Raw genomic sequence first — 25,666 nt, 5'->3', positions numbered from 1 at the left:
AAACTTGAACTCTACCATCGGTTTCGCCGTGTCTGCCTTTCAGATTTCTTGCTAACACTTCTGTTTAGCTGGAAACTTTTATAGCACTTTCTTCGGAAGGAGAAGTTCAGCTTGTTTTCATAAGCATAAACATAGCAATTGGGGATTAGGGAATTGTTTTCCCTGACCAAAGATCTTTCCTTGTAACCCAGGGAGTAATGATTACTCTTCCTTCCCACCATGTGTTTGCCTGCTCTGTTTGGAGTGTGAACCCTTCAGGACAAGAGTTCTCTTGCTTGGGGCTTATATGGCGTGGGGTGGAGTGAGGCTTCACTGGTGTTTACACTGGGCAAGTAACGTAGGATGCTGGAAAAGTCTTTTGTAAGTGGGTTCTCATCTCCCTTCTGCTCTGGAAGGAGAGGAGGGAAACAGAGCATTGCTGGAGGGGCATCTCATTTCACAGCACAGTAAACTTGCAAAAAAGGAGCTGAGAACACCTATTCTGGGCAACCTCGAACAGGGGTTTCTTGCTTGCGTCCCCTGCTGAGCTTGGCTCCCACTCAAGCAGCTTCACGTAGCCACCGAGCAAAGAGGCTAGCACTGCAGAACAGTCTGCAAAACAGGGAGTTTTAATTTCCTTTTAGAAACTGGGTCAAATAATTTCTGTTTAAAAAAAAAAAAAAAACGTTCTGGTGTGTGATAAAATAAATGATAGACATCAGTTTCTGTTGCTGTGATGAGAAAGTCCCCAAGAGAGTCAGGCAGAAGTGAGGAGTTTTCTTCACAATAAAAGCTGCCCGAGTCTCTCTGATGTGAAAGGGCAGAGGCATCGTTTGTCTTCCCCTCCCCTGTTGACTAAAGGACACTAAAACTGTTTCTCCTTTCTCTCCAGGGAGAAAACTTTGGATGCTCTTTCAAAACTGTAGTCAAGATTTTCACAAAGCTTTTCAAAAGCACTTCATTCTTTTCCTACTAACACCTCTGAAGGCTTTCAGCATGGTACTGCTTTTCCTGCCTGGAAAATTTAAAAAAAAAGATTTTTTTTCTAATGTACAGGACACTGGACTGGGATACAGGGGACATTCACGTCTTCAGTGTCTGTGGAATGACGTTAACCGTGTTTCTCCTCTTCGTCAAGCACCTAAGGTTTAGAGTGATAAGCGTTACTTCAGTTGTTATTACTGCAGAGGCACTCTGAAGTGAGACTCGGTTACATGGCTGTCTCCACGTTGCTGTTCCCCGTTCTTGGCAGCACTGCAGCAGTTTCTGCACTCCTAGCCCTGAAGCAGTAAGGAGAGCAGCTTTCCAGCCTGCGCTGGAGGTGACATCACGGGGCTGCGTGACAGCCCGAGGTCCTCTGTTGCAGTTACCAGCTGGAAAAGCTCTTCTGTGTAGCCCAGGGGCCTGACAGGCTGCCCGTAGCCCTGCGAGCAGCTAGCTGGTAGGGTGCATCACTTCTGTTTGCTGGAGCAGTGAGTGCAGAACCAGATTAAACAGGGTATTTAGGCTTCTCACTTTCCAGTGAAGTCTGTAGGAGCTAGGACTAAATGCTTTCACTGAACCCAGCCTCACGGCCTACCAAAGCCAAGCGCTTGATGCGTCCATCCCTCTTAGGCGCAGCATGAAGTCAGGACATTTAAACACATGCTTAAAGTTAAATCCATTTACTGCTGTGGTAACAAGCATGCATGCTATCCCACCTCTCTCTCCCTGTAAATCACCAGTGCATTAATTCGTCAGCCGCAGTACATGAGCACATTTATTAGAAGCACCTAGTACTTCATTCATCACTCCTGAACGTCAGTCGTCAAAGCTTTGGAGGGTCCGTGCGCTCTGGGGCTGTTATTCCAGGTTGCTTTTCTGGAATAGCTAATGTATGCTGCAAGTGCCAGTGCAGTAAAGTGAGAAACTAGGAAATAAAATCTTAAAAAAACCAAGACGACTGGAAAAACCAAACCCAACAAAAAAAATGTCCATCTGGTGCATATAGCATTTTTTGGAAAACCCTCAGAAATAAGCCATAGTTCCATTGCAATGCCAAAGAACTAATTTATATTGGTTTCTACGTTAGAAGCACTGAGGATGTCTAAGATGAAATAGGGAGCTTAAAATCACAGGTTCTGTCTTAGCTTTGTCGCTCTGCGTAGTTGCATACATGCTTTCTGGGGCAAAATTTTAGGAGTTCAGTCCTGGGGCTCAATGTCAGCAGGTAAGAGCAGAGGAACTGCGGAGGATGAGTCACTTCCTCGGTGGCATGGCCATCACCGGAGTGGTCCCCCCTCCTCCCCGACTGTTAAAGGAATGCACGTGCACCTGGTTTGTCCTGTCCTTTTCGTGAGAGAGGATCTGCCCAGGGACTGCACGCGTGCCTCAGGAGCACGTTCCTTTGTAGCAGAGCACACATTGGAATGGGGAAGAGATTTGTGGGGAGATTTAAGGAAATGGCTCCTGCTGTTTACCGGATCAGGCTTTGCCTGTCCCCCCTTCTCTCCAGGAGCACTTAGAGCCCAGGAGGTGGGCCAGGATTCTGTCCTGTGGCAAGAGGAGTTCCCCAGTCCCGGTCTGGCCTCTCCCAGTCCCTAACCGTTCCACAATAGCTTCTGAATGAGAGCATTTACGTACACATACACACACCTACGTGTGAGGAAATGCCTCTCGTGTCCTGTTTCACATTTCTTGATATCTTTATATTTTACAGTATCTTCCAAAGTTGCTTTCTATGGTACTTCAACTGCCAGCAATACCTGTAGCATTTTCTTGGCCTTGTTGGATTCTGGCAGGGAAAAGGAGGCTTCAAGGCACAGCTGCCTTGCTTTCCCTACCAGCTTGGTTGTTTCAAAGTCTGCACGGTAGAGTTTTAACGTGCCGAACATGTAGCACGTTGGAAGGTCACTTAAAGAGCCTGCTCTTTTCCGTGTTGCCGTGTCTTGATAAAATAGCAAGGCTTTTCAAAACAGCGACTCCAGGCATCGCCTGGGTCTTCAACGCTTGTAAGAAGCAGGCTGGCAATGTTTTACCCTTGTTTGCCCGACGGTACCTCGGCTGTCTGGTTTTCCGCAGCCTTTCGGGGGTGACGGAGTTCTAGGCTGTTTGTTTCGCTGGGGGTACAAGCACCAGAGCTCTGTCTCGGTGCGAGCAGTCAAGATGAGTTCCTGCGGGGACGTAGCCCTGATTTCAGGAAACAGTGTGTGTTTAGGGGCTAGCCACGCTGTGTCTCCATAGATCAATATTTTTTTATGTAAAAATATTTTACGTTTAGTAAAATTCTCCCTTTTTTTGCCTTTAAAATCAAAGTTGTTTTCTTGGTCTGACTTGACAACTTTTATTCCTGTTAAACATAGCTCATCGAATTCTTCTGTGGTTCAGTGTTTCCGTGAGCATTTGTATTGTTCTTCCAAATTTTGATTTAAAAAAAAAAAAGGCATGAAAACAGACATTTCAAATGCTTCAGCTCTTTTTAACCAGCTCTAAAACTGGGAGAAAGATTTCAAAATGTCAGTGAAACTCTCTTGCAAACTATTTTAGCAGGCGTATTTTCCTTCTTGTTTATTATTATTATTCAGCTTGGCTAAGTGGCAGTTTCGACCTAAGCATACTTCTAGCTGTATAAAACCATAGATGTTACGCACAATGGCAGCTAAATTCTAGCAGAAACTGATGAAATCAAGATAAAACAAACCAAAAGCAAAGTTCGGGCCACTTTGGGTTATTACAGTGGGATTTATTGTACACATGCGCTTTGTCCCAGGCTGACAGGGTTTCCTCGAGGCCCGGATCGCGGCAGTGACAGCCGTCAGTAAACGCTGACAGGATTTGCCGTTCCTCGTGGAGGGTCTTGGTTTGACACTCTGTAGCTGTGGCTGAGCCCAGAAAATTTCGTTCATATTTTTCTGGAATATTTTGATGTTTGTTCAAATATAAGAAAAGGTATTAATCCAAGCAAGGTGGGGGGGTTGAGCAAGAGATGGTTGCGTTCTGTTTTTGATATCCTGCAGACTTGCCAGGCCCCGCTGGCTTTAGCAGCAGGGATTACCTGAGTGAGAAACGGCAGGTTTGGCAAGTCGAGCCCTTCTGAGCCCTCCGGACTGTTCTGCTGTTGTTGTACCCAAAATACCAGCTGCCCGCGTCAGCTGCCGTGCACAGAAACAGATGTGTTAGGGTAATGTAAACCGGTCTTTACAGATTGTCTTGGGGGAAAAAAGTAAAAGTGAAAATAAATTCTATTTTAAAAAAATATACCCCAGAACAAAACAGTTAAAACGCCACTTTGTTTTGTTTTGTATTTTTGCAAATTGATTTTAGATTATTCTTGATGACAAAACATTTGTTTCAATATATGGGCAAAAGGGGCGGATCAAGATTAGACATCAGAAACCTTGCTTCTTGTACGATTTCATGGCAGCAAAGAGTGAGGATCGCATCTTTCTAAAGCGTTGCGTATCAGCAGGTTCCATTTTGCAGATGATGGATGTGACTTCATGCTGTCTAGAGGAGCAGCACCAAACGTACAGCTCTGTCCTCTCAAATGAGCTTTTATTTTGTGTTGGAGTCCAAGTTCTATTTCCAGAGATGGCTTGGGCGAATTCTTCTCCTCTGTGGACTACCTTTCTTTTCTTTCCAAGTGTCAAAGGTCAGGTTGCCTTCATCCAAGTTCTCCAGAAATTCCTTCCTCACCAGAAGAGAGTTTGGAAAATGCTCTCAGCCTGGTGGTTTTTTCCATTACTCTTCCCATTATGGTACGATGGGAGATCATCTGGCCATTGAATTACGGTGACTTAAGCAGGCACCCCAGTTCCCCATCCTGCAGGTCAGTCTGCTCTTGAATGTGTCATCTTGACACTCGGGTGGGGTTTTTTAATGTCTGGCCCTTGCAATCAAGAACATCTCAAACAGGCTGGAGCCAGGACAGCCTGCACGCTTATCTCAGGACAGGGTGATACAGGGAGGAGAGGTACGGGGAAGCCGGCGTGCCCCAGGAAGCCAAGAACATCCGGTCTGGGTTACATCTAAGCACCAAGAAATAATGCACATGCGGTTTTGATTGCTGTGTTGGGCTGACTTGGGCAGCAGTTTGCGTTGTTAATCGATACCAGAGAATTGCAAATGCCGTTGTGATCGGGGGAAGTATCCGAGTTAGAGAGGAGGATCTCCTGGAGGTAATGGCTTCTGATGTGGGAAAAGTCTGTATATTATTGTGATGGTGGGTATGTTCAAATCTCCTTGAAAAGCTGGTGGCAGAGCTACCCTGACTCAGCTCTGCTAAGAGCAGGGTGGCCCGGGTCGTGGGTCCACACAGATCTTGCTTCAAGTTTGCTGTTTGGAGTGAGCTTCGATTCTAACGTTGCTTTCAAGCTGGTGCTGCAAGAGGGGAAGAGAGTTGCAAAGAAAGGAGAATGCCTCAGCTGCAATGCAACATTGTGTTGTGAGCTCTTTTTAAAGTATTTTTTTCAGTCTTCACAATACTCTGAGGAATATTATATTAACTGTGATCTGAAGTGAAATAAGTGTGTTATGTAATTTTGAGGTTCAGAAAATTGGGACAAAGCCTGCAGCTCCCTCGGAGGAGAACTGGAGGTCTCTGCCTCTGTGCAATGATGGAGCGGGGATGGGGCCGCGGTGTGGCACATTTGGATGCGTGAGGAGGGAGGAAAACTGCGTTTTGTTTGAAAAACAAATGGAGCACGGCAACGGCCCTTAGGGCACACACACGCCTGCGAGCAGGATGCGCAGGTCCGTGGAGAGGGGAGCTCTCTTAGTGGTGCTCACACGCTGTCTGTGTTTCTCTTGCAGTCAGATGGGACCATCCTGGCTATTGCCCTGTTGATTCTCTTCCTCCTGCTGGCCCTGGTTCTTCTCTGGTGGTTCTGGCCTCTCTGCTGCACAGTGGTAAGTGCTAGAAATCATTAGCACAAACCAGAAATTCAGTGTTGCCTGAATGTAAGAAACAAGTGGGAAGGCAGCAAAGCTTTCCAGTAAGAAAGAGCATAGGAGTGGTCACTGAGCAAGACAGCGTTTCTTCCACTGCTGGAACTGTTTTGTGCTTCTGTTTCATCTGCCTGACCTTTGGATTACACCCATGAAATAGAAATGTTGCGAACATACAGACCTTGTCAGGAGCCTTTTAGTCTTATTTGTTGGCCATGGAATGGAAGTGGTTTACAGAAACATATCAGTTGCCATGCCTTTTTAGGAAGGAATGGCTTTTTTTGATTTTTCTAATCCCTATGTCAGTATCCTCATGCTGGAGGGCTCCTGCAGAAGAGCAGGTGTGCTGAACCTGGGCTGAAATCCTTTTTCTGCCTCAGGGATGAGAAAGATACTGCTAAGTGTGCAAATTTTTGCAAGATTAATGTTTTTCCAGACTCGCTATGTCTGAGAAGCACTTTGGAATATCCAAATGACAGTTTTGGTAGAAGTATGACTGTGCTTCACTGAGCAATATCTTTCCTCTGTGCTTTTTCACAAAATGTTCTGTGGAGTTAAAAAGCCCAGTCGCAGAGTTAATTATTAAAAAAGGCAGACGGAAATTGGGGGAAAACAGGAGAGAAGGAAGAGGTCAAGGAAGGTAAGAAGGAAATCACAGGACTTGAGACAAGCTCTCCTCTCACACGCGACCCTGCTGTTTGTCTGCGAGGACCTGTCGTACCCCCGTACATCTCTGATCAGCCCCTAGAGCCGCCTTTTCCCGTGAGGCTCAGGGCAAAGGCTGATTGTTGTGGAACGTACAATGCAGTGAATCTCGGCTCTTGCTTTCTGTCTTGTTTGTGCTGCAAACGTGGAACAGAAGTTAGAGATGTACAAATGTCAGCGGAATTGGAGTCTGGTTTTGGTGACTGCATATAATGTTTCAGATGCTTCTTTTAAGACTGCCCAAACTGGCCCCGGTTCCTGGGTCACTATTGTTATTCCTGATTTTAAATCACTTACCCGGTGTTCTGAATTTGCACCACGTTGTACCAAACCTGTGACCTGGTGCAGAGAGCTTTGGAGCAACAATCTGCAGGAGCAGTCACGTTTGAGGATGAGTCTTTGTGGTGAGATGTGTTTCTCTGTCCAGAACAAGGAAAAATCTTAGTTGTCTATTTCTGTTTCTGGCTGGAAATGCTGGGGATAAAACGCTTCTTTTCACAGTAGTTTGGCACCTCTGTCCTGAGATGAAAACCAGAAGGCAAAAAATATTTATTTGGACTTTCCAGAACAATAAAAAAAAATCTGTACTAACAATGGCCAAAGGATTAGCAGTGTGGTAGGTTGCTCAGTTATTTGTGTAAACTAGATGGCACGTTCCCAGAGACGCTGGGCCAGCTTCTTTGTTGGTGCATCTGTACAGAGGTCAATGGAGATGCACCCTGTGCAGAGGTTTACAGTGGGATGTGGTGGAGAATTAAGGTGATAGAGAGGAAAGGCTCAAAGTGATGCTGCCATTTTAAGGTTCTGTTAGAGGAGAAAGGTGAAGCTGGTAAGAAAAAGGCATAAATAAAAGCAACAGGGCATGGAGTAAAAGGAACATGGAGCTATGCCTCGAGAGGGTAGTGTGGGTCTGCTGGAGTGGAAGAGGAGAATAGTGGTCATACAGCAGCGTTCCTGAAGTGTGAGAAACACAGTGCAGATAAGCAAGGTGGGTGCAGCAGACATAGAGGAGTCTCTTGTCCACATGAAACTTCATAAGCTTAGCATTTTCTGGATTTAATTTCTGTACTTAAAAAATATAGCGTCGATAAAAGCTTTTCCTCTCCCTCTCTCCTCCTTTGCCTCCCACGTGCCCACTTAGCAAAGTCTCCAAGTGCGGACCATCTTGCTGATCTTTTCCAAATGTAAGTCAAACACATCCCTGTACTTGCTGGAAAGGTTTTAATTCAAGAGCCTGTATGAAATCTCTTCCATCTCTCCAGGATGGCAGTCCGGTATGCTGGGCAGGAGATCAACAGCTAAGATACCTCGCTGTGTGTTGCTCAGCCAAAGATTTTGTAAAATTAAAGATAAATCCCAGAGAGGAGTACCCAGCCCGTTTGGCTTAGGTTAGGGAGAAAGAGCAGAGCAGTACTTATTTACTGGTTTGGTAATGGCACATGAAGGAATGCAGTGTTGTCAGGAGCACAGAGTGAATTAAGGCCAGAGGAACTGGCTCGCACAACAGACAAGAGGCAGGCAAGCAGTAACCCCTAATAATCAAACCGCAGATCCAGAGACGCTGCTGCGGATTCAAGCCCAGGGACGTTTCAGAGATAATTGTGTATGTGTCTAGGGGAAAAAGAAAAAAAACACAACAATTTTTTTTTCTTCTAACCAAGTATAAATTTGTTTCTGAGTGACAAGCACATTTCTAAACCCTGAAATTCCTCTTGGCATGTTTTTTAATTAAATAAGAATTATTATTATCCAGCAGTTCTTCAGGAAAGACACCAAGCCAGCTTCATCCCTGGAGTAAATGGACCGAAGTCAGTAGATTTACTCTGGAGATGGATCTGGAACCCAGTATCTCCTTGGCACGCACCCATAAAGAAATGCTGTTTCCAAGTGTATCCAAGTTTATTGGTCTCAGAAGTATTCTGGGATGAAGTCTGGAATTTACCATGGAGTTTACAGTAGATGGAATTGTTGCTTAGTGGATCAGAACAATAATTAGGTCTTTGCTGTGCCTGATGCCAGCGCAGGCAAAATTTCCCTTGGTATCTGTGGGGGATATTACAAAAGCATGGGAGCCAGGTGCTAACCTTTCAAAAGGTTTCAAGGATGTTTATTCAACAACAGAAAGCAAAGAAAGATAATTCTGTTAAGCTGACACCCCCAACACTGTACACATGAGGAGAACGATGGCAAATACAAAGACATCTGTAGCAGGATGACCCTGCTTTTCCTGAGCACAGCGTCTCTGCAAAACACAGATGCCGGGTCCTGGCCTCCTAGATGTTAGTGGGCATCTTGCTGTTGTCTTCCCGCTCCTCCTCTTTCCTGAACTGAGCGGAACCTGAAGGAGTCCACACGATCCTGGTAGTAACTGTGTGTGCAGGAGGCTGTTTAGGTGCCCAAGGGTGAAATTGTTCCGGGTAGGAGGCCAACGTGAGGCTTAGGTTTAGTACTGATGCAAACCAAATAGGTTTTAATATAGATGTAAGCCAAATAGATAATAAGCCTCCAAAAGTGTCTTAAGGAGGATTTTGCAGGCATGTTGTTAGATTGGCTTGGCAATGGAGCTGGTTAAAGTGTTTTGGATGTAGAGTGAAGGCATAATTAATACAATAGTTGGAAGGCTTGTCTGTGCTGGGACAGTGTGCAGCACCACTCGGAGCAAGTGTCTCCCGTAGAGATTTAAAACTGGCAGCGTGAGTGAGTTGTGTTTGGGCCATGCTTTGCACTTGGATGGGATCTGCGTGAAAGATTGGCCCTGGCATAGCTGAAGCGGTGGCTACAACCAGCCTGCACCGAGCCTTGGGCTGAAGCTGAGCTAGGGCGGTCCAGGGGATAAAATGCAGAGGATGCGAGTGGAGATACTCCCTGGCACAGCTGAGACTCTGAGACTCAGAGCATTTCCCCACATACTCATACATCACATCTCCTTATGTTTTTATGAGGTGAACGTGAGCCTTTACCTCCCTTATGGATCCATATGGTGTGCCCTGACGAGGGAGGGCATGAGATGCTGCTCTGTGTTAATTGCCCACTTGGAATATATACACCATCTTACTCATTTTTGCACTGCAGCTTTTTTAAATTCAGGGATGTGGCTGGCATATAAGTGAGGTGTTGGTATTTAAGCATCTAACACCAGTTTTAACTTTAAAGCTGCTTTCTGGAAGGAAGCATGGAAGAACCCAGCAATTTGTTTGGCTCTCGGTCTGTACTGCAGCTGACCAGAAGTTTTGGAAACAAAAAGCTGGATGGAGAAAATACAGAAAATATATATTAAAACCACATGAAAATCATGGCCCAACTGGAGGAAGAGGAGGGGAGGAAATGCGTAGACACTACAGCAACCCTGAAGAGTCATAAAATGACACGGTGCACGCTGGCTTGATGGAGATTACGTACCACGGTCCGCATATTCTGATTCCCACCCGCTCCCGTGTGCACGAGGCCCAGTTTTTCTGCAGTTACGATGATTCTGGGAGAAGGGAGCATGGGATCATGAATTATCTGAAGCACTGAGACAAACCAAGAGAAGGAGAGAGACACAAATGCGCAGGCAGAAATTGCTGGTGGACGCCACTGTCCCTGCCTTCGATCTGAGCTGTTGAGGCGAGCACTCACTTGGTATGGCGCGGTACAGCTTCACTGAATTTATTGGAGCCTGATGTGGTGTGTGACATCCAGGCTGAATCCACGCCTGCTGCCACAAATCAGCGTCTTCACTTGAGCACAGTCAATCCAAGGCGTTTGGAGGTAGCGCTATTACTGCAGGGTTAGAGTGGTGTAAATAACAGAACCTGACACTGCGATCGCTGCGCACAAAGGGCAGCGGGAGGATAACGACAGGCTTATTAATCACCCGGAGTACCCACAGCAGTTCACCGATCTGCTCAGCCTCCTGCCAGTCAGATCAGGATAGTCTGGAGATGGATGTAACGCTCTATAGCTGGGCGTCTTTTTAAATAGGCCAGTATGAATTCTGAAAAGAGCGTAGCAGAGGCATTTTGCCTGGGCTGATTCCATCAGCTCTACGGCAGCCCGGGTGGAGAGGTGGGCTGTAGAGCAGTGTGTGTGCTGGGCGCTGAGCTAGGGTGCTTTGAGGGGTCATCACCAAAAAGCTAAAGCCAAATTCTCCAAAGTGTCCGTCGTTTCTGGGATGTGCAAACTGAAACATCTTCATGGAGTTGCCTTTTGGGAAAGTGCAAAGCATTGCCCTCTGAAAGGAAGGTGGCCATTGCCTTGAGGTGACGTGCCTAGACTTCAGGTTCCCAAACCATTTCACTTGATAATGCCTTTCTTCAAGGCCAGATCCAAAGGCCAGTTTTATTAATCCTGACCAGCTTCAGCACCCTTTGTTCCAGGCCACAGCAGATACAGAGTGCGGAGGAGATGCTGTTCTTTGCCCCAGTCCTGCAGGGGAGGTAATTAGCTGGGTAAAAATGACTTCTTCCTTTGTTTGTTCCCTGGCTGCCTCCCACCTTTTCCAAAGAAAGGTGGCTCAGCCCGGCTAAGAAGAAGTAAGTCTTTAGGACACCGTCTCACTTAACCAGAACATTCCCTAGCAATCAGGGAGTGGGAGCAAGAGCTTCTGCATATAGCTGGAAGTAGCAATGATGTTTTTCTTTAGTCCAGAAAATAAACTTCATCTAGATGGTCTTCCAAAGAAAGTGGGTCAGCCGCTTGGAGCAAACCCCACGGGTTCTGGCCTTGTTTATCTGTGCAAGTGAAATAGCCCAGGAAAAAGAATGACCTTTGTAGATGCTTCATTTTTTTTTTCATGCATTTCCTGGAGATCTGGATTTAGCCCCGTTCTGTTGTGAACTACAGCAGAGTTAATGAAATGGAGGGTTTTTTTCCCTCCATGATGTCATGTCTTTCTTAAGTGGGAGCTTTGACACGCGCTATGATCTGAACGTGGTCTCTGCGCATCAGCTTGAAGTCTTGGGTGTGAAGCTACCTTGACTTCTAGTTTTAATGAGTTAAAATTGAGATTCCTGGATCTGCTTCCAGGCTGACAAGAGGGATTAACTTAAAAGGATGGGTTACCTTTCCTGTTGAACTTCATTTACCTCTTACCAGTATGTCTGGGAAGAAGAATGTATTGTATTGCAGAAGAAGAAAGAGGGACAGGCCCCTGCTTGTGTTGGAAACTCTGAAGTGTAGACCAAATCTCCAAGGATTTAATGGGTACTTAGAAGACAGGGCAGATATGGAACAAATAAAAAGGAAATGTTCCTTTACCCGACTCATAATTGAACTATGAAACTCTGTCACAGGACTTAGAGGAGACCAAAATTATAAATATGCAAGGGAGAAAGAAAAGATGGGTCAGATGGATCGTAGTTAATTCTAGAAACAAAACCCCCTGCTTATTAGGATAGCAAAAGTACATACTCTGTATTTTTCAGAAGAGTATGAAGGTAAAAAAGACAAAAAATCTGCTCAGTTAAGTGCATGCTCCCTTCCCAAATTTTAGTCTGAATTAGAGGTCAAGTCCCTTGTTTCTTATTTTGTACTGTTTTCTCCTGTAGCCCTCAATTTAAATGATGATCTGTTCCATCTTAAAGCAGATATACTTCACTGACAAGAAATATATTGCTCCTATTTATCATAAAAAACTCCAGGGACAGTTACTGATTATGTGCTTGCTGGATGCTAAACTGGTGGAGTTTTCTGGTCTCCCAAGATGGAAAACATGCTAGACACATTCTTGGAATACGCCAAATTTGGATCCACCGAGCGCTCTCTTCTGCCTGAATGGCTACAGAAATTTCAGGGGGACAGAAAACCAGTCCTCCAAAATGCTTTCAAACTTCTAGGAGGCGGCTAATGGCATTCCTCTGCCTTTGCATCGGGTTGTTAATCAGAAAGAGCTGCTTCCCTGTGCGCCTGTGACATCGGGGTGTGTCACCTCACAGACCTGTGTCTGTCATACGCGTGTGGAGAGGTCTGTGAGGAAAGGTGCTAGAAAGGCAAAGAATGACTTTACTGTCCTGAATTTTCTCAGCTAAGTGTGTGGAACACACTGTGTTGACAACTGCTCTTGAAGTCCCTTCCTCTGCCAAGAAGAGCCAATGCCACCTCGCCATCCTGCAGGCCTTCGCTGCTGGAAACAGAAGAGCACGCTGCAGGGTTTCTATAGCACAGCGATGATGTAGGAACCCTCAGGTACCCCTCACCTAGCGAGCAAGTACGGCTGCTAAACGATCGTATTTTTTGTCTTTCAAACACATGGCCAGGAGATACAGTTGCAGCAGCAATCACAGAAACGGCTTGGGGTTATCAAAACAATTGCAGCACATATGAACAAACACTCCAGCCCTGCCAAGCTAAACTCGCCGGAGCATTTTGCTTGGCCGCGCGTGCTCCCAGCTGATTGCGTTCAGCAGGTCCGTGTGTGTCATCTGGCGAGGAGAGAGGTGCGGCCCAGAAAACGCGGTGGACTCGAGTCTTCTGGGCCAGTGTGGGCTGTATCCTCCCCGAGTTCCCTGTGGTGGCATTTTCTTTCTTGTGCTTGAGTAATTGTTTCTATTTGTGCGACACGAGCAGGTGTAGGGTGCTGCTTTCTGCTCTGGAGCCTCCTTATTCCCGCTTGGTGCTTGCTTTGTTCACTGGTGGGAGGTGGCACAAAGATCCCGTTTGCTGCTTCACTGCCTCCCGCACCCCAGGACGAGGGTCTCGTGCACGTACAGCTGTAAGGACAGGAATCCAAAAGGGAGAAGGAAAAGATTTGTACTGTTGCAGACCAAAAGCCTTGCCAGACCTGGGCAGCGAGACAGAATTAATTTTTTTTCTTTGAAAGTTCATACAGGCTCGAAGGCAGAAACTCTCCCCATCTCTGGACTTGTCCAAACTAACCAATCTCTGTTGCCAACTTATGGGGTCTTTAGTTGCTCTTAGATGTGCCTAGCACTTAAATATGGAAGGAATCTCATTTATTTTTTTTCCCTCTTGCAATCTGATAGAAAAAACTTGATCTGTTTATAGAAATGAGTTAGTTTGCGGGTATGTGTATGTTGTGAGAAGGAGTGCAAATGTATGAAAAACACAGCCCTCTCCTCCTTTCCAAGTCTGTAATCTCAAGAGTTCCTAGCGATACTGGCTGAGAAGTCGCGTTTGGATGCTTAGCTGGACCAAGTGTGTTGGACGGATTATCCTGATGTTTCATGCCAATGCAAATGAGAGAAGCTCCACTGGAACCCATGATGTTCCACCAGAATAACGTTAGAGGGAACGAGGCCAGTTCCAGTAGGTATATTTTGGATCAGAGATCTGAAATTTCTCAGAATCCAGTGGGTTTGGATTAAGGGGTTTGGTTTAAAAGGAGGTCTGTTGACAAGTGTCACCCTTCACACTGACCAAAATGTATCTGAAAACACAGCTAGCGAAGTCTTCTGTGTATTCTGGTGCATTGTACACGCTGTGTCAGTGTTTATCGTGTCAAGAGACATGTAACAGACTATGCTGTCTCCATCTTCTTAAACCAAGGAGCAACACTTTGAGTAAACCATACTCCTACCCACAGTTTCCTTTCCATGGTGCAGAGAACTTCTCATCCACTTTTCATCGTTTGCATTTGGGGAAAGAGCCGGTGTCCCCCAGAGCTGTGAGCCCAAGCTAGGAGTCACAGTGTGGACAGACTGATGCTCTATCAGACGCTCGCCAGCTCTGCTGGTTGGCCTGAGCCGCTCTGGGCATCGCCCCTCCGTCCTCCCTCGCGCGGTGGGTGGCTGTGCAGCCACAGCCCCACCCGTGGTTCTGCTGCGTTCGAGCGAGCGATGGTGTGAGCAGGGAGCAGGTGCACCTACCACACTCTTCAGGTGGCGTTTCGTGCTTCCACGTGTGCTTTGTGCTTCTGTGTACGTCAAGAAAGATTCAACGTGGATTCCTAAAGCATGAAGATTCTTTAGCAGTGGTTCCCTGAGGGCACTGCTGGCCCCCAAAAAGTAAGTCCTGCTGCCAGGAGCAGGTAGTGGCAGAGCCCCTTGCTCGGGGCCGAGTTACGAACGCAGGGCTGATCCAGCCCCGTCCCCCCGCAGGCCAGAGGCACATGCTCTTCATTAATGGCCACATTGCATGACTCGGGGTTTGCAGAGGAGAGTAAAAACAGTGAGCTCATCAGAGAAGGAAAAACACGAGTGAGAGGAATTGTTGTAAATATTTATATCTTCAGAGCCTTTAATGTGATTGTCATTTTCCCTTTCTGCATTTAAACAGCCAAGCTGTTATTGCTTAGGACTGTGATTTTTTCTTTTTGAGGGTAATTTTTAAGCCTGCACATCTGTACCCCATGCCTAGGCAACCGCAGCACCTTATACCCAGTCCTGAGAGGTGCTGAGGACGCTCAGCACTATCCCCACGGGCGCTCAGCACCCTGACAGCATCTGACTCACGGCCTGGTGTGTAGAGAAAGAGCTGCCTCGTGCAGATGGACCTGAAACTGCCGGAGAAAATCCACCCCTGGGGCAGTTGCAGTGGCGTTGACTGGCTGGGTTCGAGCTGTTGACTGCAATGGCTGCGCGCTGGGGTGCGTCTCGTGTGAAGGAGAGATTTGACATGCCTGTGTGCAACTGCTTTCCCTTTGGAAGGCTCTCTGTTGCTCTTGGAGCGGAGGGCTGTGGTAATAGCCAGCTGCCTGCCGAGCCCTAGATGCAAACTTTTTGCATGAAATAATAGCCTCACGCCCACATAAACTTAAATGGTTTCTATGGAGAATATCCTGGACCAGCCTAAAGCCTCACCCTGCGTACTGTATTAGAAACCCTGCGAGAGCCTCAAATGTGTGTGTGTGTATATATATTTTTTTTTTTTAAAGCTTATGAAAGTGAACCATATTAGGTTGATAATGTGAAAAGCATTTTTCATGAGAGCATGAGGTGGCACGGTCTTCTGGAATGAACTATGGGCCTGGGAGACAGAGCTGGGGGTTTATTACTGCTTTGCAATGTCTCCAGGGCATTTTACTTCTTGGTTTGCTTTCCAGTTTTGTTCAGACTGTAAATGATTTGAGGCAGGGTTGTACACGTGTGCAGTGGCCAGGAGGAGGAGATGCTGATTTTAGAACGGCTGTTCAGGTGAAACAGTGATTGCTATCTGTTGCTTGGAGCAACAGTCAATGCTGGTTCTTACTGGGATTAGGAGGCTGGAGAATCAAGGATATGTGCTGTTACCTCGCCGAGGGCAGGGGTCACCTAATGAGCAATGTCAGTCTGGAGCTGTAATTAGGAGATGTCTGTATGGCAGGGCTCTGGGACGCCTCCTGCTTCTCCTCGCACTCTCGGCGACTGTGACACCAGCAGCACGCAGAGCCACCCTGAATCGTCAGCGTTGTAACTGCGTTCAGAGATGTTCACAGCGGCGTATCCTGGTGTTTTCTCATTTGGATTTTTTAAGTGACGTTTGAGTTGTGCTAAAGAACAAAGTGTGAATTTACTGTTCTGTTTCTCTTTGATCCTTCTAGATCATCAAAGAGCCCCCCCCACCTCCTGCAGAAGACAGCGAGGTGAGTAACACTGACAGCCTGATTTCCTCAGTGTTTAGGATGAGGTTTCGTTCGGTCTGCTCACAAGAGGTTGTGATTCTTCTGCATGGCAGAATATGGACCACGTAAACCTTCGTGCTCAACTCTGCAACCTTAAAGTCAGTAGTGGTTTAGCGAAACTAGGGGCTTTTTAGCTGATAGCTGCCACTGTGTTTCCCTCTGCTCACTTTGCTTTCTGCAGAGGCAGAGACATGGTGGTTGTTTGTTTAGGAGTGACTGTAGATCTCTGTAGACAGCACCTCCATGGAGCTGGTAGGAAAGGAGGACGGAGGCAGACAATACTTCCACTTGCTTGGAACAGCACTTCAGAGCCAGGCTGTGATTCACAGAGGACAACCCTTGAGATGATGTTTAACTTTGAAGTTAACGGAACCTAAACATATGCTTAACACGGTAATGGCTTTGATGGGTTAGCGCATGTAACAGCCCTCGGCAGCTGAGCGGTGGCTCCCAGTGCTGATCCGTTGACGGCAGGCGCTGTGAGTAAGGGCAGCCCTCTGTCTCTGCAAGGTGTGTGAAGACAGTGGGCGAGATCCTGAGCAGGTGTAAAACCCCAGTGAAATCATCTTGACCTCAGAAGGGCTGCACTAAGCAGGGAAGTTTTGATGGAGAGAAACAGTAAAGCAACATTAAAACCTTCATCTTAATTCTGCTTACGCTTTTTAAGTGAATCAAGCAAAAAATGGTTTAAAGCCATGTCACCATTACTTAATTAGTAGATTCTGCCCAGAAACACGCCTGTGTTCTTTCATCTGCCTGTGTCCTTGTGCTTTCAGCATGCAGTGAGTCTCTGCTTTGCTTTCGCTGTTCTGCACAGGAGATTTCACGGAGAAGTCCCTAGGCTGTGTTCAGCGTGCATGGATGTCAATGGGAGTTTTTCCATTGGCTGCGCAGTTCCTCTCATCAGTTCCTCTCAACTGTGCAAGTAAAAGATGGCTTAGATATATGCTCAGAGTGATCTGGTTGGTTGGATCGCCTTGCTTTTTGTGTCTGGAGATGAATTCATTGCCTGCTTCAGCTTGCAAGTGGAAAAGCTTGCTGAAATGGTCTTCTCTTTGCCCTCCATAAAGCCTGGCCCAGGGAGTGCTGGGTGCCAAGGCAGGCAGACACCCTCAAAGCTCTGTCCTCTGTGACACTGCGGGGCTGGAATCCGACCTAGCTTCTGTCTGCACCGAGCACAGAAATAGTTCAGGGCAGCTTGAGCCGAGGCCAGTACTGGAGCCTCCGTCTTGGTGGCACTTGGCCCCATCAGGTGCCTGGGGCACTTGGCCCCATCAAACAGGCCTGAAGCAGAACTCCAAATCTGAACCTTCCTGGGCCCAAGGGAGGTTGGCATTTGGATCCAGCGCTCCTGCAGATATCTGGCCTGTTTTCCTAAGCAGACGTTTCTGTTTGGGCTCTATGTAAATCCGCTGGCTTTGTTAGCTTCTCTACTCTGAATGAAAAGGAAAATATTAACCTCGAGTTGCACATGCTCTGTTCTGCATCGCACATGCCTCCGAGCCAAGGGATTTGATTGCTGAAATTAATTAAAATACATCATTCTGGAATGCTGGCTCGCTGGCCAAGGGCTGGAAGGGGAAATTACATCTCTGTGCTAAGAGGGAAGGCGTGCTTCGTGTATAAGGAAGCCTTTTATCAAACCAGTAAGTGCTACAAAAGCAGACCAGTTGCTGCAAAATAAACTAGTTGCAGCAGACCAGTTATGTTTGCCTCGGGTTAAGTTTAGTTAAGCTGGTGTAAAGGTATTTCTGGATGTGTTATACGTTCTCTTGGCCCTGATTCTGACAGAGGAACTGGTCTGTGCAGCTCTTTGGATTAAACAGTCCCTAATTCATCTCTCTGTGTCACAGCTTTCCTTTAGCAATGCCTTTGCCACTGGCTTTTTAGTTAAATTGACCTGGTCTCTTACTGTGGGGAACGTGGGACAAATCCTGTTTGTGGAGAGGCAGGAAGCTGCTCTGCTTGCTCTCAGGCTTCCTCACGGAGGTGACGGCTTTAAATGCAGGCTTGTCCAGGCTTGGGTTGGGCATTGCACGGTGCCTGAGGAACTGCATTGTCTCGTACCTGTAGTTTAACTGCTTTGTCCTTAGTACAGGAGGCAGTCTCTACGAGCTTTTGGCTGCTATTCTTACTGGTTTGGGACCCTGGGATGCAGGACTTTGGTTACGACCATGTGCCAGCACTGGAGGGACTGGTCTGATGGTATAGTTTCACACGCTTCCCACCAGAGCACATCCCCTACGCTCGGTGCTCAGCTATCCTGAGGCCGTCTTGTACAATCAGCAGCCAAAGGTTTCTTAGACAGGAAAATGTAGTATTTTAGAAACTATAAAGCGTCAGAGCAGTGCTCAAAAATTAGTAAAGCTTGAAGCTGTGACTTGTACTATGCAATTTTCACAGACAGAAGAGCTTCCCGCTAGTGGAAAAATAGGCGAAGCTCTGAAAAGAGGCCTTTCACTGGTCCTGTTTACTCTTATAGAGCCTGGTCTGCAGAACGGGACTGGCAGTAGCACGAGGCTGTCACAGAAGGTTGGATACCTCAGATTTTCTGCTTTGCTCAAAACAAATAGAAGATGGAGTTGATTTTCTACAATTCCGTTTTTCTTATGTGTTGCAGATAGCTTTCTGCCTTGCAGAAAACCTAGCAACTGCTCATCTCCAGCGTGAAAGAATGCTAATCCCTTCAGCAGCAGCATTGCTGTTACAGTAGGGTTTTTTCTTCTCCCCAAAATCTTGGCAAAAAAAAAAGACAAGAGGAATTCTTGCATCAGCAGATTTGGGAGGTGAGGCCCATATGCCTTTGCACTGCAAGGAGAATGCATTATACTGTAACAATGAAGGGAAAGGAGCGTTGCTGTCGAACCCGCCAAAGGTTTTATTGAACTTTGCTTTAAAGGCCTTTTGAGACATATTGGAGACGCACTTACTGGTGGTGAAGGAAGTCATTATTGGCTAGAAACTTCCAATTAATTCATTCAGAAATTGCAAATGTCGTCAGCTTACTGCTGTGCCTCTCAGACAATGCGGGATACTGGAGGAGGTGCAGCCCAGATGAAGGACAGATGGTTTCACTTACAGCCAGGAAAGATTGAGTTAGTGCCAATCGGAAGATGTGAATGCCTCGAGGAGCCAGTGAGCACCTTTCTGGCCTGTGATTAGTCATTGATGGTGGATCAAAACCACATTCTTCTACCTCCACTGGATAGGAAGGCTTTTTCTAGCCCTGCTGGAAGAAGACACCGCTGTTTTATTCATGTGTCCCATCACCTCCAGGCTAGGCTTATTGGAACAACTCTTACTCAGCCCAGCCCAGCAGCTCGCCCTGAGGCTGAAGCTGGTTCTCACTATAGCAACCCACCTTCGATGTCAGGAACCCCAGCTTGCAGTGGTCTGCAGCTTCCAGCAATTTCCTGTTCACTACGTGACCCACGCCAGAGGTCTGCTGCTGGTCGGTCCCACAGCAGGGCACAGGCTGCAGTCAGAGGGTGCAGAAAGTGGAGCCCTCCAAAGCGTCCCCAAGAAGCACACTCTCTTCTTATTTCTTCCTTGCTCTGTAAACAGGGACTAGGCCATGGTAAAATAAACTGCTGGATCTTCATTTTCTGTCATGGCAGGGCTTTCTTTCACAGAAGGGATTCAGGGACACCAAGTTCCCTGAAGTCTGGGAAAACCAGGCAGGAGATGTACCAGCTGACCAGAGCGTGCCCTTTCCTCACCACTCAGACCCGTTTTTTCCGTGCTGCTCTGTCGCCCGGGCTCCGCAGTCACCCCTAGCGTGGCTCCAGAGCCAAGCCACCAACCAGCCCGTAATTGGGTAATTCCTATGTCTGTTGTCATCCTGCCCACATACACCAACGCAAGCACACACAAGAAAGTCCTGGAGAGAAGGGGCCGCTCAGCAGCAGTCGTGAGGCGCTGAAGGTAATTATCACTGCCGTGGGAGGCCGGCATGAAACGGAGGAATTTAACTCGCTGCATGACAGCTGTTGTTAAGCCAACGGATAAAACAACCTGTTCAGCTTTGGACGACTTTCATCTTTGTGAACTGATCTTTTTCTCTCACAACTGAACATTCATGGGGCCGGAGGATGGCTAACAGGGATTCACCTGCCCGAGGAGCTGCTTGTGCCCTCGCTTACTGGGGCTTGTTAATATTTTCCAAGTTGTTTTCCATTCTCTTCCTGAAAAGCCTTGCTGGGGAGATAGCAAAGTAAGCTCCAGAGAAAGGATCTGATAAGAATTTTCTGTAGACACCAAGGCAGGAAATGTGTTCTGTTTTTCCTGAAATAAAGCCAGGTCCCAGTGGTGTGCCAGCTCTCTTCCTCCCCCTTTCCTCCTCTTTTACAGTGAGTTGCAGAAATACGGGAGGAGGAGGAAAGGTACCTCTCAAGAGACAGGCATTTAAAATAAAAAGATTTGGGATGTTATTGGCAACAGATGAGGTGTAGGTATTACACCATGAAGGTGTGGACTTCTGTTGCCAAAGCTCCTGTGAAGTATCTAGGTAGGCCCAGCACAGCAAACTCGGCGTAGAGGCTGTGGAAGCTGGGTTTGGTCACATCACGGTTGCAATGGGAGTGCCAGCGTTCGTTCCCTTGACCTCATTTTGTCTTCCTGTAGCTCGGTGTCTGAGCTATAGAGTGGGAATAACTCAACATCCTTTCTCCTTTGCCTTTATCAAAACGAAGGTTCTCTCTTAACTCTGCGTGGGCAGCACTTTGCACTTGGAGGATGTAACATCAGGCGGTGCCTTTAAGAATCTGCACCAGAGATAAACCGGGGGTTTCCATGATGAGAAAGACAAAGGAAGGCTGGTTTTCCAAGGATAAGCTTATATGAGAGATTTTTGGTGCCTCCTGAGAGTTGAGTATGATGTGACAAGCAAAACCTGCCACAGCAGGGAGGAAACGTTTCTTGAGAACCGAGCAAGGTGTCCTCAAAGCGTAACAATGCCTCTGCATCGGAGAGGTGGCCGTGCAGTTTGGAAATGAGCTTGGCGTTGGGGGAAAAGGAGACAGTAAGGAGCCAGAAGCCCCAAGGACAGCGTATTCACCTCCGTGTTTCCTCAGTGGTAAAATTAGATGATAGCATCTCTCACCGGAGGAATGATTGTCCTGTCGTGTCGTAGTGCTTTGTGCAGGCAGAGCTCTCTACACGCTGAATTCTGACAGGATTCTGCATTGCAGAGACAACTGTGAAAATAATTATAAGGGCGGGGAGAGGGGTGAGTTGTCCAAACTTTTTTTTAATATCTGGCCAAATTTCGTTTGAATCCTCACCCTGAGCGGTTCAGATGTCCCTAGTGGAGCCTGAATTATCCTTGTGTTACCCACAGATGAGGTTCCCTCAGGTCAGGGTCGAAGTACACAGAGCCCGGCATGGGCTCGGAGATAAACACAGGTCTTTGTTTTCTGAAATTCAGCAGTTGTGAATCTGGATCTCTGACTGTGAAATGCAGCTCTGTCCTGCTGCTTCTTATTTTTCAAAAGAAACTCTAGCTCCATCTAAAGCAGATTTTGGGGATGGAAAGGTGCCAACTTCTGTACAGTCAATTTCCAGCATCCTTAAATGCACTTGAATTTTCCGGGGCTGTTTTTCATCCTGCTGCAGGGTCAGAGCTGAAGTTCCTTACGCAGTTCTTCCTCGAGCAAAACCCCCAGTGTAGCTTAGTCTCGAAAAAGATGGGCAAAACTGAGCCGTGACGTGAGGATTCGGCCCCCTTGTGTTGGCTCCGATCTGGTGACCGGGGCAGCGCGCGAGAATGCCGGACCTGGGGATGGTCTCCCTGCTGTGACCCCCGAGTTTCCAGTTGCTCTCCTTTGGCTGCTCACGTGCGTTGTGAGCGTGTTTGCCAAGTGTGTAGGACATCGCTGGTGCATTGTTGGGTTTTTGGTTTTTTTTTTTTGCTTGTATTGCAAAACCTCCCATGCCCTTCAAAACGCGTAAACAGACCCATCCTGAGGAAAGCTTGTGACTCCTTTGTTTTTCAAGTGTCCGCTGCTGTCGTCTTGTGCGTGTGCTGTTCCTGTTGTTGTTCTGGCAGAAAGCTCCTCTCTGAGCCTGAAGTGACTCGCAGGGCTTTTAAGGGCTTGTGGGGAAGATTTCCTAAACTTTGGTATTTCCTGTTGTGAGAAGACCAGTCTGTGCTAAACTGAAGAGAGAGAAAGAGAATTGCTGAAGGGAAATATTTAGATGGCTTTGATTCCATTTTTTTTTTAAAGTCCTCATGGAAAACTTCATGCGGAGATATTAAGTTCTTAGGTTGCAGCAAAGAGCCTCAGCAGCTCTAACCAGAGCGAGAGGAAGAGGCCAGCTACGGCAGAGCGCCTCGTCTTTGACTCGGTTCTTCCTTTAGATCAGGACAAATTTTGCAGCCGAATTGGTGTGTATTTTGAAAAACAGCAATGCTTTTGTTTGACATGAAAAGCATAGTTTGTCTTGGATTTTTTTCCCCCAGTTTTTCAGTTTTCCTGCTGGGGAGTTCAATTTCAAAGTATTTTTGGCTTTTCCAGTTTTGGAAAGCTCCTAAGTTTTGGAGCTTTGCCAAATCCCTGTGAAGAATTAAAGGGAAAAAAAAAAGGAGGGACCATTTTTCATTTCTTTCCACATTTTTCACGGGAAATACTTCACGTTTTTGATGAACTCTGCTTTTCTGCTCCGCCAGTTCACAGCCTGAACGGCAGAAATTAAAGGGAAAGACGTTCCATAGGTCAGAGCATAGAGGAGGAGTTCTGTAGTGCAACAAAGAGTACAGACTGCGTAGAATGCCCTCACTAGACTGGTTTTCAATAAACGTAAGGAGATTTTCTTGATTTGTTAATTTGGCTGTATCTGAATGTCATCACGAAGCCAGGGTCCCGAACGCGTTTAGCTTTGTGCGCGGTGATGTGCCATGCGTTTCTGCCGGCAGTATGTAAGGGTTTGCACAGGATTTAAGTCTCATTTTTCACGCAGAGCCTGACTTTCTGCTGGCGTAAGCCCATGAAAACCACTGAAGCCACATGGACTTCCATGAGCAGCCTCCCCAGCGGGGGCAGAAGTTCGTTATAAGAGCTAATTCCATTCTTGTAACTTTCCCGTGAGACTGTTCCATCCTATTCCACTTGGCCAGCTCGTCTCAAAAAACCCCGTGTTGGGCATTCACGCTGGGGTTGTTTCCAAGTGTGCTCCTAATTTGCCTCCGCTCAGGTGCAAACTTGACATGCTTGGTTTCTTGCTTTTCCCCTCGTTCTGTCAAATCTGAACTATGATACGATGCTTTATGTGGGCCCCAGAGGGTTCTTCCAGTGTGGGGAGCCGTATGTCAGGGAACACTCCCCACAGCAGCTGCTGTTCTCTCCCTGATCACGGCTGTGACTGAAGGGGCGGCAGAGGTAGGTTCCTGCTACCATCACTCATGGCCAGCGTAATGACCAGACATGCAGCTGGAAGACCCCAGCTCTCGAGCTGTGCTGAGTGCCAAAACAATTTACTTCCCTGAATTTAAAGATGATGAAAGACAGAGTCTCCTTAAATTTAGGGAAAAAAAAAAAAAACAAAACCAACAACAACACAAAAATGGGGGGCGGGGGGGCAAAAACCACGTTCTTGCTGGAGCTGGACTGTACCGTTCAAGTGGTGATGGTATTTGTATCATGAAACATTTTCTTTTCATGACTGTTCATCCTCTGGAAAATAACCAGTCGGAGAACCTTGACTGCACTGGCTCTAGCAGGCGCGAAGGACCACATAGCCTGTCTGTCTATTCCTTTCCGTCTGCAGTTGTGCAGCCCCTTCCTAACAGTGCAACTCCTTCCTTCTGTTTTGTAGGAGGAAGACGATGATGGCCTTCCAAAGAAGAAATGGCCAACAGTAGATGCCTCTTATTACGGTGGACGAGGAGTTGGCGGCATCAAACGAATGGAGGTAATTGGATACCAGTTCGTGTATCAGATGATCTTAGTTGTGAACTGAGCTGTGGTATGACCCTGCAAATTACCCAGAAAGAAACTCAAGAGATAGGCACAAACTGCTTTAATCTTTTTTTTTTCTTTGTATATCTGAGCCCAGATCATTTTTATGTGGGAATATTTGAGAGCCAAACGTAGATTCCTTAAGTTTGGGACCATCTTTTTCTTCTAGTACAGCGAGATCCTGGTTCATGCCTGTGATACAGGGGCAGTGTTGCCGTAGAAACTACAAGGAAATATTTTTCACTTTTCTGAAAACCTTCTGCACTCCCACATTTCTCAAATCACAAAGAGTTGTAAAGTTTGGGCTCTAGTCTAGAAACAAGCTTCACAGCCTGTGGCTCGCTCTTCACCTTGGGTTTGAACTCTGGGAGCACATGAACCAGGACGTGGTTATCACCGCAGGGATGTAACTCTGCAGCAGCTCCCGTTGTAACGTGCCCTGCTGCCGTCCTTTCAGGTGCGCTGGGGAGAAAAGGGCTCCACAGAAGAAGGTGCTAAGTTAGAGAAAGCCAAGAATGCCAGGGTCAAGATGCCAGAACAGGAATACGAGTTCCCCGAACCCAGGAACCTTGCGAACAACATGCGCAGGCCTTCCTCTCCTCGGAAGTGGTACTCTCCAATCAAGGTAAGTCCAGCCCAGCGTTGCACTGCATAGGATGTTTCCCGGAGATCCGTATTAAGTGTTTTCAAGTCCCGGGCTGAGATGTAGAACAGTCCACAAATTTGTGATCATAAGACGCTGCTAGAGAAGCTGTGCATGAGGGAAGGGACTGTTAAAGCCAGGAGCAGGGACATCTCCAACCAGATCAGGTTGCTCAGAGCCCCGGCCAACCTGGCCTGGAATGTTTCCAGGGATGGGGCATCCACCGCCTCTCTGGGCAACCTGGGCCAGTGCTCCACCACCCTCAGCGTAAAAAATTTCTTCCTTACATCTCATCTAAATCTACCTCCTTCTAGTTTAAAACCATTACCCCTTGTCCTGTTGCTACAGGCCCTCCTAAAAAGTTTCTCCCCATCTTTCTCATAGGCCCCCTTTAAGTACTGACAGGCTGCAACAGCAGTCCCACTGAACACGTGCCTAGGGAGGTGCTGCAGGAAGGACCCACATGCAGCAATGGGAATTTCCCACCAGGCTGATCAGGTTTTGGGGTTGCCTTGCTTTCTTGGACCAGACCAGGATCCTGATCTCTTCTGGCGGTGTAGCTAGCTTCTGTAAAGTGCTTGCAGACTTGACTGCACTTCCAAGAGCAGGCCCTTTAGTCCACACTGCCTGTTTCCTGAGCTGTAGGGGGTAAATAGCGTCCTCTTTCCTTAGAAAGAGGGGAGAAAATAGGAAGCAAATTGCTGCTAAATGTCACCAGGGAGAGTTGTCCTCAGAGGATCAAAGACTGCAGTGCAGCAGATGGATGTCTGCCAGCAGGCGTGGGTCACAGGGCCAGGCTCGCTGCAGGGCAGCGTGCTCACCAAACAAGGAGGAGATGCCCTGCGAGAAGCGTTTGGCTGAATTTGAGTGCCTCAGATGTGGAAGGTCAAATTCACACTGATATCGGGTCACACGCAACGC

The 25,666-nt window shown here is 47.2% G+C and overlaps 1 protein-coding gene across 1 annotated transcript in view; it reads left to right on the top strand.

Moving 5' to 3' along the window:
• ANTXR1 (ANTXR cell adhesion molecule 1) overlaps positions 1-25,666 on the top strand; it is a 109,413-nt gene that overhangs the window by 52,901 nt on the left and 30,846 nt on the right. The window contains exons 13-16 of the mRNA XM_086767899.1: positions 5,770-5,865; positions 16,067-16,108; positions 23,960-24,055; positions 24,560-24,727. Coding sequence (XP_086624025.1) covers positions 5,770-5,865; positions 16,067-16,108; positions 23,960-24,055; positions 24,560-24,727 — 402 coding nt within the window. The remainder of the gene's footprint in view (positions 1-5,769; positions 5,866-16,066; positions 16,109-23,959; positions 24,056-24,559; positions 24,728-25,666) is intronic.

The sequence above is a fragment of the Chlamydotis macqueenii genome, chromosome 27, assembly GCF_036417535.1.
Source record: "Chlamydotis macqueenii isolate bChlMac1 chromosome 27, bChlMac1.mat, whole genome shotgun sequence".
Taxonomy (NCBI): Eukaryota; Metazoa; Chordata; class Aves; order Otidiformes; family Otididae; genus Chlamydotis; species Chlamydotis macqueenii.
The sequence above is the reverse complement of the archived record's forward strand: the minus strand, read 5'-3'. Positions and strand labels throughout refer to the sequence as shown.